The sequence below is a fragment of the Loa loa genome (genome assembly GCF_000183805.2).
Source record: "Loa loa unplaced genomic scaffold supercont3.150, whole genome shotgun sequence".
NCBI classification, from domain to species: Eukaryota; Metazoa; Nematoda; class Chromadorea; order Rhabditida; family Onchocercidae; genus Loa; species Loa loa.
In genome coordinates, this window is record NW_018108330.1 from 138,178 (window position 1) to 153,898 (window position 15,721).

General features: G+C 33.6%; 5 protein-coding genes across 6 annotated transcripts; 2 read left to right on the forward strand and 3 right to left on the reverse strand.

Moving 5' to 3' along the window:
- Positions 1–423: 423 nt before the first annotated feature.
- On the reverse strand, positions 424–821 carry LOAG_17914 (hypothetical protein; the record flags this gene model as incomplete). Its single annotated transcript, XM_020450580.1, has 2 exons — positions 424–523; positions 643–821. The coding sequence occupies 2 exons, from the start codon at positions 819–821 to the stop codon at positions 424–426; spliced, it is 279 nt and encodes a 92-aa protein (XP_020305727.1).
- A 4,843-nt stretch (positions 822–5,664) lies between these two features.
- On the reverse strand, positions 5,665–6,025 carry LOAG_01038 (hypothetical protein; the record flags this gene model as incomplete). The annotated part of the gene is made up of 2 exons (XM_003136578.2): positions 5,665–5,875; positions 5,985–6,025. The coding sequence occupies 2 exons, from the start codon at positions 6,023–6,025 to the stop codon at positions 5,665–5,667; spliced, it is 252 nt and encodes an 83-aa protein (XP_003136626.2).
- A 2,021-nt stretch (positions 6,026–8,046) lies between these two features.
- LOAG_01039 (hypothetical protein) lies at positions 8,047–9,603 on the reverse strand. The gene is made up of 2 exons (XM_003136579.2): positions 9,304–9,603; positions 8,047–8,669 (listed from the first exon to the last, which is right to left on the reverse strand). Exons 1-2 carry the CDS (start codon positions 9,436–9,438, stop codon positions 8,418–8,420), a joined length of 387 nt encoding a protein of 128 aa, XP_003136627.1. The 5' UTR covers positions 9,439–9,603; the 3' UTR covers positions 8,047–8,417.
- Positions 9,604–10,199: 596 nt separating this feature from the next.
- Positions 10,200–11,959, forward strand: LOAG_17915 (the record flags this gene model as incomplete). 2 transcript variants are annotated; one of them, XM_020450581.1, is made up of 6 exons in its annotated part: positions 10,200–10,346; positions 10,525–10,651; positions 10,844–10,985; positions 11,105–11,192; positions 11,307–11,433; positions 11,566–11,850. In XM_020450581.1, the coding sequence occupies exons 1-6, from the start codon at positions 10,300–10,302 to the stop codon at positions 11,848–11,850; spliced, it is 816 nt and encodes a 271-aa protein (XP_020305728.1). In that variant the 5' UTR covers positions 10,200–10,299. The 2 variants fall into 2 exon arrangements, with proteins under 2 accessions (XP_020305728.1, XP_020305729.1); XM_020450582.1 differs by lacking the exon at positions 10,200–10,346 and having other exon boundaries at positions 10,502–10,651; positions 11,566–11,959.
- A 603-nt stretch (positions 11,960–12,562) lies between these two features.
- Positions 12,563–15,124, forward strand: LOAG_17916 (WH2 domain-containing protein family protein). Its single transcript, XM_020450583.1, has 7 exons — positions 12,563–12,671; positions 13,047–13,248; positions 13,453–13,593; positions 13,712–13,797; positions 14,031–14,126; positions 14,239–14,415; positions 14,613–15,124. Exons 2-7 carry the CDS (start codon positions 13,053–13,055, stop codon positions 15,006–15,008), a joined length of 1,092 nt encoding a protein of 363 aa, XP_020305730.1. The 5' UTR covers positions 12,563–12,671; positions 13,047–13,052; the 3' UTR covers positions 15,009–15,124.
- Positions 15,125–15,721: the final 597 nt, after the last annotated feature.

Below are 15,721 nucleotides of genomic sequence, written 5' to 3' on the forward strand. Positions count from 1 at the left end.
CGTTTAAATTCATCTAATTTTTTTTCAGAATGTGACTCAGGTTTTGTCATAGCTACCTGTTGAAACAAGTGATATTAAAGAGTGGCACATGAAGTCTGCTATATCTGATGAATAAGCCACTATTATTTCTCTCTTCAAAAACTATATCCTTAACAAACTACCTGAAAAATAATGATACTGAATGTGGCTGTGAAACGATACCGTATTTTATATCAACACATTATGAATTTCGATGATATTGATGTAAATGCAACAAACACTTTGCATTAATATATCATGATGTGCCATATCACCGAGTAAAAAGAAGCATTTAAGTTCGAGTTTTAAGTTTTTGGCAAACTTGCAAGTTCTTTAATTTGTCAATAATTCCGATTTCAGACAAGTAATCGATCAAGATTGATGTAAAAGAAAAGGTGCTAGTTATCAGCCAACAAACCTGTATGCCGGATGTTGCGGGAAACGTACCATCTTTCCGTGAAGTGAAGCTGAATTGACGAAAAATCGTTCGGTATTCCTTTTATTTCTAGAATTTGGAATTTTTGCTGCAATTTATTTGTATGGTGCTCCTCATTATCGTCATTTAAACAGAAGAACAAAAAATTTCAGAAAACGGAAATATCAATAATAAGTTCGGTAAATTACTTTAGAAAATCTAGAAATATTGGAAGCCAGAAAGTTGCCTTCATCGTGTAATTAGTATTTTCGAGAATTGCAATAGCATGAAATAGACGCCATTGTAAATGGCGATCAAAATAATCCAGTTCATCAGGCAAAACTATTTCCAGCGGTGTACTGTATTCGGAAAAGTATTCTTCATACATTCTCAAATATTTGTAAGTACTGAAACCTTTTAGCTTATTACTTTGTATTATGTCATTGGTAAGAAACTTTTATAACCACAATTATCAGCATACGGTACTATTTCCGAATATCTTATTACTTTCGCATTTGTCGAGAATCTTTAGTAAATGTCGAGGAAGAATCTTTTGATTTTGTTCTATAATTCAAAACATGAAAAAATCTTGCCTTGTATCAACTGGTAAAAGTAAGTTAAGTTGCAGGCCGATATCCAATTTTCTATTTAGGATAATGCTGGAGCCAATTAAATAAATGACATAACTCAGGCAGACAAGTGCGAGGAAATACTTGCTTTTGAAAATTGTTGCATAAAGCAATGGCAACAACGGTTGGTAACGTTCAGATTGTACTGGAAAGGTGGATTAATTATGCCAAAAGGCAGTTTAAGATTGATTTTGTTTTAATAAGTTAATTGGAAAAGAAATATTCCGGAAATCGGTTTTTCACTCATCCGGAACAACTTTATCTCGATATATTTTTTAACTTCAAAGCATACTGGATGATCGAATTTCTCCATTGGAAAACTAATCAAATTGCCACCAAGAGAATTTGGAGCTTCCGCAGCCAGTAGAGAGCCGAATAATGTGAGTTGAAAGACGAAAACGACAAAAAGTGGAACGATGCTGTAGATGCAAAATGTCCGAATGATTGGAAAAGGTGAAAATGAACCAAACGTGAAAACCAGTATATTGCCTGTTGTAATCAACAGTATCGATACTATGCTTTCTCTGCAAAATTTCCGAATTAAATCCAGGGCTTTGTTATCTTCGAACATGTCACCGAAAAAAAAAATAGGCGTGAATTTCATGAATCCCGTTTTCGTTCTCAGAACATTATGCAAAAAATAGAACTTTTGGAATACAATTCCATGTTTGAGAAACATCACAACAAGCTAAATTAATTGTTCTTAGTAATGTAGGCTAGCCTATTCTAAGGCTCATATTGAAAAAAAAAAGGATAAACTAGCCGGAAGGTTGTTCACATCAAATGACAGCGGTCAGTGCCAGCTGTGGATGGTGCGGAAATCGTCCGTTCCCAGATGGAAAGCATCATAAACATGTCATCAATGCCAATTGCTACAATAAATTATTGCTTAAAATAAAATGTTGCTTGAAATTTGGACGAATTGTCGGTGATGCAGCATTTCAAATCTTTTATCTAAGCTTTCTCGGTAGAAGTTATGAGAGCGCATTTAGAACAGCTGGAAAATTTACATTTAAAAAAGTGCTTACAAAGGACAAGAAATAGTGTGATAAGTGCAACTTGTACTAAATGTATACTAATGATGTGGAGAAAGCCAAAAGCTGTCACCAGTCCGCATCCTAAAATTTGATTTTATTTCTTCAAAATAGGAAGTACTGCAACGAATACCATGAAAAAGTAAACTTTTGATGTGTTTCTATGAATCGACATTTGTATGGGAAACATAAAATGGTTCTCTTTTCTTCACAATTTCCTATTTAATCAATCTCTCTTCAAAAAAGGTCACTTTGCTAAAATTTATCCACATGGAGAAGTTTTGTCCGGAATGACCTTTGACACGGAATGTATTTTAGTGCAACATCGTATTGAAATGAAATATGCATGAAACATGCAAACTGTATCTTTTACCTTTCATCAAAATGTAATCGAAACAACTGACATGATCTCATGCAAGAATATTCACAACGCAGCTTGTAAGAGTATACATCATGCAGTTTGCAAGAGTACTTATCATACAGTTTAATTTGTTTATGTGTTGAACAACTTAGAACCTTTTAATTTGTAAAATTTCTGGAAAGATGTATTTGATAATAGTGATCTGAAGTCGATATTTTAATAAAATAATGTATAAAACTGACTAGCCGCTAAGACGCCATAAAAGGAAATCAAGATGAAGCGTAAGTTGAAAGCATGCTTTAATGAACTCAAACAGCAGAAAGAAATCAAACAGAATGCTAACAGTGAGAGTAACTTGAAAGTTACTTATGTTCATTACCAAGTAAGCGATAATTTGAAAGAAATGCGCAAATTTCATTTGAAATGTCTTCGAGTTCGTTCTACTATCAGTTTCATACCTCTCTCATATTGGCTGCGGCTCCACTTTGTCATTTTTATATTTGAAGGATACTTCAAGTTACGCTCCATGTAGCTATCCCAGATATCGTCGAATTGTGTGATGTGATAGGATGGTGGGAAATTGAAAATCATGCAAATAAATCGAACCGAAATAATAATGCCGGAATGTTTTCCGGCATGTACGCCTCCATAGATGGTACTCGTGAAAATATTCTTAGAAGTGCTAAAAATTAACAGGGATCTCGTGAAAAATGTTCAAAAGTTGTTTTCTATTGATTGATTTGTGTTAGGAGATATTAGTTCGGGAAGATTTGGATCAATTATTTACTTGTGCATGGAAAGGTGATATTGGATAGGCTGCGATAGTGCCAGGTAAGTGTAGGACAAAAGGAATAAATCAGGAAAACAGTATCGTCCATCCTGTGGTACTTTTGAGCAAAGGTTGGCATAACTTATCACATTCATTATTATACGTCACTTTTAATTTTCTTCATTAGGAAATAATTACATGGCTAACAAATTTTGCTATGAATAAGATGAAATCTCTTTACATTTAACACTTCCAGTTTATTCCGGAGATTTTGATAAAATTCAACAAATTGAAGTTCATAAATGGAGCCAGAAAATATCTCAAAGTTAGGAATACGTAAATTTGACGATAGAAATGTACGATCATAACAATATACTCCATGGAGAAATATTTTTTCGATCCTGGAAAGAAAATATATTTTTCAGCTTTGAAACTTTCTTTTCTTTAATTAATTAGAAAATCAAAGGACTTTGCTGGAGAGAAAAACCGATTTTATCACTGTATTGTCAAAATATATTCCTAACACTTTTTGAGAATTTATCTTTCAAACTTCTAATTTCTGAGCCTTCAGTCCCTGAATTTCAAAATTTAAAAACATACTTATGCTTGTTACGTTCACTTGAGAGATACGAAAAGTTTGCTTGAATCGATTGCGCTGGATTCTCGAGAAAGATGACTGAATGAATCAAGAAAGGGATGAAAAAAAGCAGGAGGAACAAGCGGGGAGTAGTACGAAGTGGAATGGATGTCGTGCGATAGAAGCGCCCAAAAATGCCCCAGCTTCTCGAATATAACTTTCCATCGTTGTTTTACTCAAACCCAACAGATAATTAATAGGAATATATCAGAATTTAAGAGAGCAAATTTTTCAAATAAAGTGTTGAAGATTAGAAGGGAAATTATTTGAATCATACAATACGGTAAGGTATACTATTCACCTATTACCATCTACTGCAGCGCAGATATTCGAGCCTTCTAGTTTTCAGTGATTTGACGAGGAGTAAACAAGTATGTCTGTGTCTGGCTGTTTTTATTAATCAACAACAAAATTTAATATCTGTGCCGGCCGGGATAATAATTTTTTAAAGATTGCGAAAGGATTAATTGTAAATTTAACATCATTATCCGGACCTATCATACTTATGTGTAATTATCGATCTCTTCTATGTCTTTCTCCCTCTCAGTTGCTCACTTTTATTGGGCATTAGTCAGTTATTCATTTCTCGGTAAATTACGACAATTCATTAGACTACTTCTAAATTATTCCAAATCGTCAAATACATCTCAATTCCTTGAATGTCATCGATCGATCATAAATGTGACTAAGAGTGAACTTAATTCAGGAAAAAATCGTTTTTCTTTTAAAAAATTAAAAAAGGAATTTTCTTTAAAAATCCCAGTATAAAATAAACCGTCATTAACGGAGAAATCGGAATTAGAATAGCATCTTAAGTCAGTTCCTTATTTCAGTACATGAAAAATGGAGATTCCATTTAAAGCAAAAGTTTGCTCAACAAAATTCAATGAACCATATGCGCTTTCAAATCTAAAGTGACCACATGGATACATACCAATACTGTTTACTTGTGATCATAAATTTCTGCAAATGTTTGGTATTCTTTACATTCTTGCACAATGTCGTCAGTTATAGGATATGTTGACAAAATTTCATGAAAAATATGCTCATCACTGATTTTTTTGGTACTATAATCAGTGAAGCTTTTGTTGAACAGATTGGACAGGTTATAGTAATGTGATGGGAAGTTGATCAAATCTTTTCTTCTATATACCATTCAATAAGTTTTTCACTAATCTCAGTGAAATTAGTAGTGCATAAGATGGAATTTTTCCGGTTCAGATTTAGGGATTTTTTTTTAAGGGAATTTATATTTTGAGAAGAAAAGAAGACAGTAACTGCTTTGATTTTGAAGATTATCTAGCGATGATTGTATATCAATGGACAAAAAAGAAAAAAAACTCATGTGATAATGGAATTTGGTAAACATTCTAAAAAAAGAATCTATTTTACTTTCGAAAAAAAAAAAACTCTATCAGATTATCATATTGTTAACGATAAGGATTCATATCATTGAAATCGAACTAATTGATAACAGCTGTCAACTGTACAGAAAGATGCATAATTAATTATATTTTAGGGCACCTATCCATACACATAGTTAAAAATATTCGAAAATGAACGGGAAAAAAAAGAGAAATGTGTATTGTTCCGTGCAAGATATATATAGTCTATTTGAAACATCTATTAGAACTTCCATAAAGTAAGTTTAGGACCTGGGAATCAACTCGGAATCACGCTGAATAGTTAAACCTAGGTATTGATGCTGTTAACATTTGAGTTAGCATTTAAGATCAGCCAACGGCAATAAGCCAAAACAATTTCCAGGTTAGATAGCAAATTCTTCTTATTGGTGTTAGTTCTATTGGTATTGTATAGTGCTACCTTGTGTTATTTTTGTCAGCAGAAGTGTCAGTGTTGCATTATCGTCCAATGTGAAAGGTTGAAGACCTGGGTGACCTGGGTATATCACTAGCTGATGGAAGACTTCGTTATTTGTCAACAATATCATTGATAACAATTGCTTGTCATGGACTTGATTTGTTGATTCTTTCTTAATTTCAGACAAGTTGCTAAAAATGAAGCGAAGTCTACAAGCTTTGTGTAGATTGAAATGAGTAAAAAAGAATACACTAAAAAGATAATATCCTGGGCTTATTTTGATTGAAGCCTGAATCTTACTTTTTTGAAGAGTTCCGGTATCGGCTAGCGTTATTTTTCATTTTTCTACAAAAGTTCAAACTAAAATAAAGCAAATGTGGACATAAACGATGTGACTAATATGAGATAGTATTCGTCTCAAGATTAGTAACTAACAATAAATCGTCGCTTACTTTACTTTACTACAGGGACCATATCAACAGAAAAGTCTGAAGAGCACTCGAATGAAATATTGATAAATGTTAATATTTCATTTCAAATATACCGAAGTAGATTTTATATTTTATACTTCCTTCCATCTATCTGCTATCTTTCGACAAGTCATTCAAGGTAAGACTGATGATATCAGTAGCGGAAATCGGTGCTTTTGTAGTGCTAAATATGATCAAAATGCGACAATTCAAATTTCCTAAAACGCAATTTTTATAGATGACGCCACGCATATTGATTATACGGAGGTTGATTTTTTTTTTGTAATGAATATAGTGTAGTAGTCTATGAAGCAAATCGAGATCGAGCTTCGTAGGTCAAACCTAGCAATGCCCTGCCTGACTGAATTGATAATGCCGTGTATGCATCTCCCCAACACGTCATATTTTTATTGTTGCCAGGGAACGCTTAATATAGCTGCTCAGGTAGGAATACATTGAGTATCAAATTCTAATTGCTATGAAACACATGCCTGAATATCGTACATTAGCAGAAAGTAGAAACAGAAGTTACTGTTTATTTTTCAGCATCACCGTACTATATATATTAGACTGTAGTACCGAATTGGTTTTTACATTGTTGACATATTGCTAGAATATTATCAAGCGAATAGTAAGGAGAAATTATCACGGAAAAAACTTTGCTTGGACTGGTTATACTTCGTTCTACTAGCCTATTTGGACTTTACAGGTTTGTTAACTAAACAAGCTATTAAGATTCGTATATTCCGTTATAAATAGATCGTCGTAATACTTCTGTGTCACATGGACTGATTGAGTGATAAGACGAAATTAAAGGCACATTCACTGCTAACGTATTTTTATCAATTTTCTCTCCTTGAGATTACCTTTCATTCTTGACCTGGATGGCACTTAAAATAGACTGAAACTTTTTCAGTATTTGTGTAAGGGGAACCAAGTGAGAATGATGATTTGGAAGAGAGTGTATCCATAACGAAATTGCAGCATATCCTCTTAGATGCTTCAAGGATGGCAATGGTGGTCCTATCATTTGCTATAAGGTGTCTTGCAACGTGTCGCATGGGCAGTAACGATTGTTTGGCTTTTTTTTTGCGTGTCACAATGGGCAACTTATAATTTAAACCGTTTCCTGAATCTCTAGTTTTCCCTATATTTCTCGGAAGTCTCTTACGCAATGTCTCCATTACTGCTTCACTTCTCAAGAGCCAAATATTTACCGACAATACAAACTTATAAATGACGGTTAAAAAGTAGTACCTTACTATTACTGCTTCCTCATATCATATGGTACTGATTCATCCAAACTACTCCCATCAAAACTTGTCAGATGGTTCATGTCCACAGCGATAGATATTTACTCTTCGAAAAGTTTTTCGAATCTTCGGAAATTGAGAGTTTTAAAAAGCAAAATGCATGTTTGCTCGGTCACATCAGATCAAAATGGAAAGATCAGTTTGTAGTAAACTTCCCCTACTCCCTTATAAGAACAGCTTCAAGGTTCCCTGCTTTAAACTATATATCTTCCTCTAGAGAATTCTACTTTTCATCTGCGTATACTTCCTGACAACATATCTCAAAACCATGTTTCCTGATATCATATCTCAACAGCATGTTTCCTGATATCATATCTCAACACCATGTTTCCTGACATCATATCTCAACAGCATATTTCCTTATGAGTTTACGCATTTTACAGGTTTCTCTGATCCATTTGTTAATGACAGACGATTTATAGAAAAAAAAAAAAGAAATTCCCGATCGTTTTCGATGGAATACAAACACTGTTTGTTTTTGCTATAAAACAAACAATCGTTTCACATATTTTCGGTTTCTTCACATTGATTATTAACGAGTACCCTTTCGTAAACGTCAATAATGCAATATGAAAAAGACAGAAATGGTCTGACAAGAAAGTTGAAGTAATCAATATTGGATCACAAAATGAAACCCAAAATGCTTCACTTGGAAATAATCCATTAAAATAAGAATAAATTTCAAGTTATCCACAATGCTCAAACTTCTCTTAGTTTTCGTCATGTTTGGAAATATGCTACTTGAATATAAAAGATCCTTTTTGTTTTCCATTTTCCCAACAAGTAAAACAGTTTCCAGTATTTTTCCAACAAGCAGCAAATAAATTATTCCTTCATTTCTTGCAATTCTTGAATATGCACATATACAAGCGAATCTGATCCTATCCAAATATCTGTAGAAGTAAACCATGTTGCTTAAGAAAACGATAGTTCCCTTCATTTCCTTGTTGTTATCTCGTCCCTGAGATATCTGCCGTAACAGGGAGATAAATATGTTGTATAGCTGATAACCGGTCCTTTAAAGAAACTAATGTTTGTTCCGCAAGAGCTATATTCTGCTGACTTGCAAAAGTTGAACCCTGATGAGGAGTGCCAACACAAACATGACTTAAATACTGCATTTGAGCATTAAGATCACTTTCGATCGAATTAAGGCACTTCTTGAATGCTGATGATGCTTCCTCCATCTTAGATTTGCTGATCTGAAATGAAACTAAAATACCCTTTCATAGAAATTATTGTAACAGCTATTCATGAACAAAAAGAACGATGCCAAGCGTAAGTTCATGAAAAATGCCATTTTAGCTTTCGCAGGTTCAATTTTTTCCGGTAATTCCTTCAGTTCTCACAATAAATTGACATGTGAACCATACTGTACTGTAGCGCTACATGAAGCTAAACACACCGAGGTAATCGTCTCTTATCAATCGATAATCGAATACTGTTAGTGGTGTAAAAAGTCACACTGATAACAACTAGTGTCTTTTCCTCCAGCGTGTTCGATAGTACTGATATCAGTTCATTTTTTCTCACTAGCAAAAAAACGTGAAAACAATGGTCCTCATTATGCAAGGATAACTGATGCGCAACACTGTTTTTCGCACTTCAAACAGATTATTTCACGTATATCGATTTCATTGGCTAATGAAATGATCCTCAAGAAACACAACAACTATCTGCTGAAAAATTAAATAATGGAGGTTCTGTTCATATCGTTTCAAGAATTTTATCAAAGTACGATGGGAGACCTAAGGAAAATTTAAGTATCACTTCGCATTCCAATAAAATATGCTGTAAAGCTTTCTCAAAAGCAGAATATACAAACAAAGTACTTACCTGTTTCTCTTTGCTCAGTTCGTTAACACACGTTTGCGCATGTTTGATCAATTCAGCTATTTTCTGCTCGACGTCACCGATAGCTTTCAGTCTCCAAGCCAGCTCTGAACCGGATGAAGTGCTTAGATTCGACATATCGAACAGTACTAAAAAGCATCATTTTGAATCAAATTGTATAATCCATGAATTTTCATAAATGTAATATTTGCTCAAATAACATATTTACTTTACAAGGGTCAGATGATATTCTTTAAAAAAAGTAGTGAAAGAAGCAACCCTCAATACATTATTCACGGGTAGTTGAGTGGAATCACATTCATGCATCTATTCTGAAAGATCGCTGATAGTAATGTCTTGCATACTGATATGTAAGTACCATATTTGGCGCTGTTTGCGATCATCCAGACACCTAGCTCTTCGAATTTGAACACCAAAAAATTTCAGATAACTTATGTTTGAAATGTTAATAATCCATCTTATTATTACTGCTCGTCTTCTAGCCCCCACCAACTTACTGGACCGAAGGATCAACTAGTTTCCCGATGTAGCGTCTCCTTTGGGTTTAGAGACGACTTGCAACAGGTATTTATACTTTTTGGTCAGTGGTTCGTTTCGTTTCATTCAACCCTTGACCTGGAGGCGTTAAATATTCTTTGGTTTGGGATATGAGGCTATCTGAATGAAGGAAATGCTTTAAAATACATTATTGGGAACAAGTACTTATGTTTATGCTTAGATGATATATCGTATTTATATGTGTTCATTCATTGCAAGAAGTTTTATATACCAACCATTATTTAACTTGTACTTCTCCCCATATGTGAACTATCATGGTAGTGGAAGATTGGGAGGTCACTCGGATTTTATAGGCGTTTGCTAGAAGTAGAAGAACTTTATTTCAGGAGAATACACCGAAATGCGCTAAATTGGAATCAAAGAAATATTAAAGTGAGCGTTAACCGATACCATTGTGGTTGAATTTCCTTCATTAAGCTAATGACACCTTTGATATTATCCTCATCGTTACATTATAGCTCTGTCTGGTAAATTTTGATTTTCGTTTCCTTTCAAGTCATTTAATTCAGTTTAAATCCTTCCATCATGTCGCATATCGTAGATACTGTCCCTATCTTCCCCGCTCTTTTTCATTATTTTTCTCTCTTCCCCATACATTTATTTATATTTTTGTCAGTGTTGAAGCAAATTTTGCAGAATTTTCAGTAATTTTGCACCAGTATTTCTGCTGAAAACTGCACCATCAAAGGGTGTAAGTTTGCAAAGCTACCGATCAATAAGCAGGAAGATTCCGCCACCCGGGAAGCCGCCAATTTGCCCTCCTGCCAAAAGAGTATTACATTTCGTTACCGTTTTCTTACACAAAATAAGATTTTCAAATTCTTCGGGATCAATTATTTCTAGCTTCTACTTAATTCGTTGCCGTTATTGGTTATTTTAAACTAGAAAATTCATTTAAATAGCTTATTGCCGAAGTACTATGTAAGTAAGCATCCTTGCTCGTTAGGCTGATGTTCATTTAAAGGTATTGTATCATGTTGTACATCATCGTTGGATGAGACCTGATGTTGTTAAAGAATTATTATGGCGTCGACATGTTTACAACAATGCTATAGTATCATTACGTAAATTGTTCAAAGAAGAATCTGCTAGAAACAGATATGAAGGTACAAATTTTTTAAATATTTCACTGGGTATTATATTTTTTCAAAACTTAGCTAATCAACATATCTTTTGCAAAGTCTACCCATCTTTGACTAGAAGTTTACAAGGAAACTATTTCAAGATATGATAGCTAAGGAAATACGGGAAGAGAATGAAGAATTCGAGCATTTACTAGCAATGAATGAAGAGAGAAACCGAGAAGCAGCAGAGTTTGTTTCTGTACTCGTTATTTTTTTTTATATCACTTACAATTATGACTAACTTTACTTTCACATTTTATTAGATCCTTTCACCTGGTAAAAGTTCCTTAAATATGAATGCAGGAAAAGGAGCGAACGTGAGAAAGAAGAACTAAAGGAAATGGAATACGAGTATTTGAAAAGTATTGAAAAAGAGTTGGAAAAAAGAGAAGCAAATGTGACACAAAGGATGGAAGAAGTGCTTCAAATGGTAATTTGTTTCTTATGTTTTGGTAGTTTGTCAGATCTCTGCAGTCACTTCGTTTTTTTTTCAGTCAGTTTTCTTCCCGATTCTATATTTTCCTTCTTCATGTACTTTTATTATATACATGAAATGTGTCAGGTCGAACGGAGTAAACATTTCGTAACGGATGAAACTCTGGACAAGGAATTGGAGAAAGCTTTGGATAATCCGGTCGTTTATGATTACGCAATAGATTTGCAAGGTAATAGGTATTATGTCCCAATACCTGAAAAATATATCAAAGGTACACCTCCTCGCCAAAAGGGGCGAATGTACGATATTACTCTGGGTACCGAACATTACAGTAAGCTGATGCCGTTCTCTGTTGATTCGAATACGAGCGTCCAAAAAGTGGACTTTAAAAAGAAGCAACAACAAACCTAGAATATTTGTTTAATCATATGCTTGATATAAAATTTGTTGTAATTTGCTTAAGAATTCAAAATTCGATACTGATAAATTTTTCTTTGTTTCATAGTCGAATCTGACTTTGTGACAGAATTTCTAGATGATTAGGAAGCAGCTAATAATATAGTGTGGAAAGTGAAATCAAAAAAAATAGAGGATAAAGTTTTGGCCAGCTGCTCACTTTATTATTTGGGATGCATTATTGTGGAACTGTAGGGGTATTCTGACATCAGTAAATACACTATCTATCCCAGTTATTTAAGGTCTGGCATCAGTAAATACACAATTATAAGTATTTAAGGCCTCCCAACTCTCTGCATCAGCCTTTTATCCATTACGGTGCACACTTTGTCTTATTTTTTACTTTTGTTTTGGATGTAAATTATTTTTAAAATAATTTTTGACAATTTGATTATGGAAGATGTTTAAAAATTGCATATTTCATGTTTGTCCTGTCAGTTATATGCTTTCTTGTGGTTGTTATCACGAAATAAATAAATAACTGGTAGATCTAAATTTATTTTCAAAGTTCGGTTGTTACGCCACTTGTCTTTTTAGAGAAATTGAAATTCGTGGGATTGATGTTGATCCATAAAACTTTGAATTCTGCCCTTTCGAAATATGCTTTAACTTTTAGTTTCACTAACTATCTTCCACTCATCAATGCATTTTGATATGAGCTGGATTGCGCTCGTTCACATTTTAGTGCACTGCGTTGACGTCTCTGCGGACAGTAATTTTTTCTTTTTTCGTCCAAACAGGCAAGCCAACAACTAATGCAGCTATAGGATACGCAAGTATAAATTTATAAACATAAAATATAAATATATTTGTAATTTAGCAAGTATAGATATAAATATATTTGTGTGCATAGTACAACATTCCTCGAGGATCTTTTTCAGCAGAAAAGAGTTGGTGCATGAGTAAGTGAACTTTAGGAGTATTTGGATTTGGTCGGCTTCATGCAAATCATATTTTAACTTTTTGATGGATGAAACCATATGGTTGCGGTTAACTTTCTAGTTGTATCATTGAAACATGAGAATATTTCAGTTCCGTTTTCGAAATATTTGTCAGTCTTCAGTAGGTTTATGTGGTCATTTGTAAATGAATTCCAAATTTTCATTTTAAAAGCTCTAAAAAATTGTATTTTTAAAAAAACTACTTTTCAGGAAAAGATGCCGGTACCTCCACCGCCACCACCACCACCACCTTCAGTATTACCCTCGTTAAGTGTTAGATCAGGCTTTACCGCTTTACAATCTAAAGCTAATGATCGATCCAAACTACTGAATGAAATTCAAACTGGTATGAAGTTGCGGAAAACTGTGACTAATGATAGATCGGCACCAGTGCTCGGAGGGAGGGTTTCAGGTAAGTGATTGTACGGATAAAAGTTAAGGAAGGAATAGCCTTATGGATCCGTAAAAAAAACTGAAAAAAGGATTCGGGCATTATGCAAAACACACGATGATTACAATATTTGCTTACAAATCCTTCTTTTATAGTTTTCTATAGCTTTATACAGTAGCTTTTCTTATAGCTACTGTTTTCTATATATTTAAGTTTCTTCTGCAGATTTGTCAGAAACCAATGATTGGACTGGCATTAGCAGTGGATCAAAAGTTCCAACTGTTGGAGGAGTTAGTGGTCTTTTTGCTAGTGGTATCCCGAAAAAGCCCTCCGATAACAAGAGGAATCAAGCGAACATCTTCAAAGGTTCATTCTTGGCTTTAAAAAAAAGAAAATATTTTGTTGCCGAAAATTAATCGTGAACTATTTCATCGTTTTCTTTACTAAATAGAATCATATTTATTAAATGAACTGTTAGATTTAGGTGCAATAGCTAGTCCACCGCTTCTGCCAAAACCATCGGAAATGCACTCGGTAAAGTCAATAAGTCATTCGGAATCTCAAGAACAGGTAATTTTAGGATCATTCATTCAAATGGCTTTTATTTCATTGTCAGTTCTAATTGTAGCAAATACCTGATATTTGTCGAGTTGCATGATATGCATTAATAATTGCGCTGTTGCTGTGCTTTGTCTTTCTGCTTTTGACGAATCAACTTATTATTTCCATCATATAAACGAAGCTTTTCGAACATCATTTTATTCGTGCCATCTTTAGAATAACAAGCTTTATTTTCTTTTGAGCAACTTCCGACATCATTGGTAGAATGTTCAGAAATTCCTGGTATATACCGCCAACCTTCTGCTGGAATAGCAAACCGACTAAAACAGTTTAATCAGGTATGAATTTCAGTTAAATAAAACATTTCGATGCATTTTCTATACATTAGTGTGCAGATGCTTTGCCACTTCAAACGATTTCACATTATTTTTCATTTCCCAAGAGTTTCAGATCAATCGACCAGGATTAGCACCACCAACTCCACCGTCACTCAAAACCAAGCCAATTGTTAAAGATATCAGGTCTTTATCAATAAAGCAAACTTCCGCTTCAGAACAGTTCAAAACTTTGAGACCAAATAGGATTGATAATGATGTGTCTTCTTTGCGTCGATCTGGCAGTTCTGATGTATGTTAATTTAATGTTATTTTTATTTGAATGTGGAGAATATAATGACCTAGTTATTTATAACTTTCACAAGCTAGCACCTAAATTACGAATTTTTCTCGTATGGGCAAAATAATTATGTTAATAAATCCGAAATTATTACGAATCTTTTGCTAACTACTAACTTTTTTGATACCATTTTCACGACTCTTTTTCAGGATATAAGGAATTCTCAACCGTCATTACCAGATAATTGTAACACAGCTCTATCAAGCATTCCTGTATCGTTGAATCCATCTAATTCGACTAGAATTCCAAAACCAGCTTGCCCTCCCCCTCCACCACCTAATCAAGCGTCCCGAATCGGACGCCCAACGGTTCACCCATTTAACCATTTCACACAGGTTTCATCCACTCCCAATGTATCAGTCGACGAAGATTCACCTCCTCCACCACCGCCTCCCCGAGTAGCTTCCTGTGCTGATCAAATGGACCGTTTCACTTTCATCCCGGTCAGTGAACTACCACCTCCAGGAATTTTCTCCGGAACAAAAAAAGTCTATGAATATCATCCAGCACGTAAAATTCAAAACGCTTCTTCGCTTTACCGTTAATTTTGGCCTCTATTCATTTGATTTCCTTGCTGGCCAATTTGTGATCAGTTGTTATTATACCATGCTTCTTCTGTATTTTTTCACCGTATTTCCATAAAAGCTTCGCTTCATTCGAATTTTGTTATGCTTAATTTAAGTTACAATTCAGAATGATGGTTTAAATGTGTTAAATCATTTCTTTGCTTTCCTTCTTACTCTTTAAATCATGAAAACAAATCCTAATATGTAATAGATGCGGGTAATTATCTTTGGAATTCCTTGCTTTCCTTTTACCAAACTATTTTTTTATTATGTAATAATAAAAAAATATGTATTTAAATGCAAAAATATATGCAAGAAAAATATATATTTCTTCTATTATATATTTGTTTCGTGTCAGTTTGACAACTTATAATGTTATTCTTGGTTTCGGTTAGTAAATTGCTTTGTCACTTTGTTCTTTGATCTGTTAGATATAGTAGTTGCTGAACGAATACGGAATATTGAACTTCATTGTTTACAGATAGTGATGAGATGTAGACGACTTTTTCTACTAACATATTATTATTACTTACCTATTATTATTATTATTATTATTATTATTATTATTATTATTATTATTATTATTATTATTATTATTATTATTATTATTATTATTATTATTATTATTATTATTATTATTATTATTATTATTATTATTATTATTATTATTATTATTATTATTATTATTATTA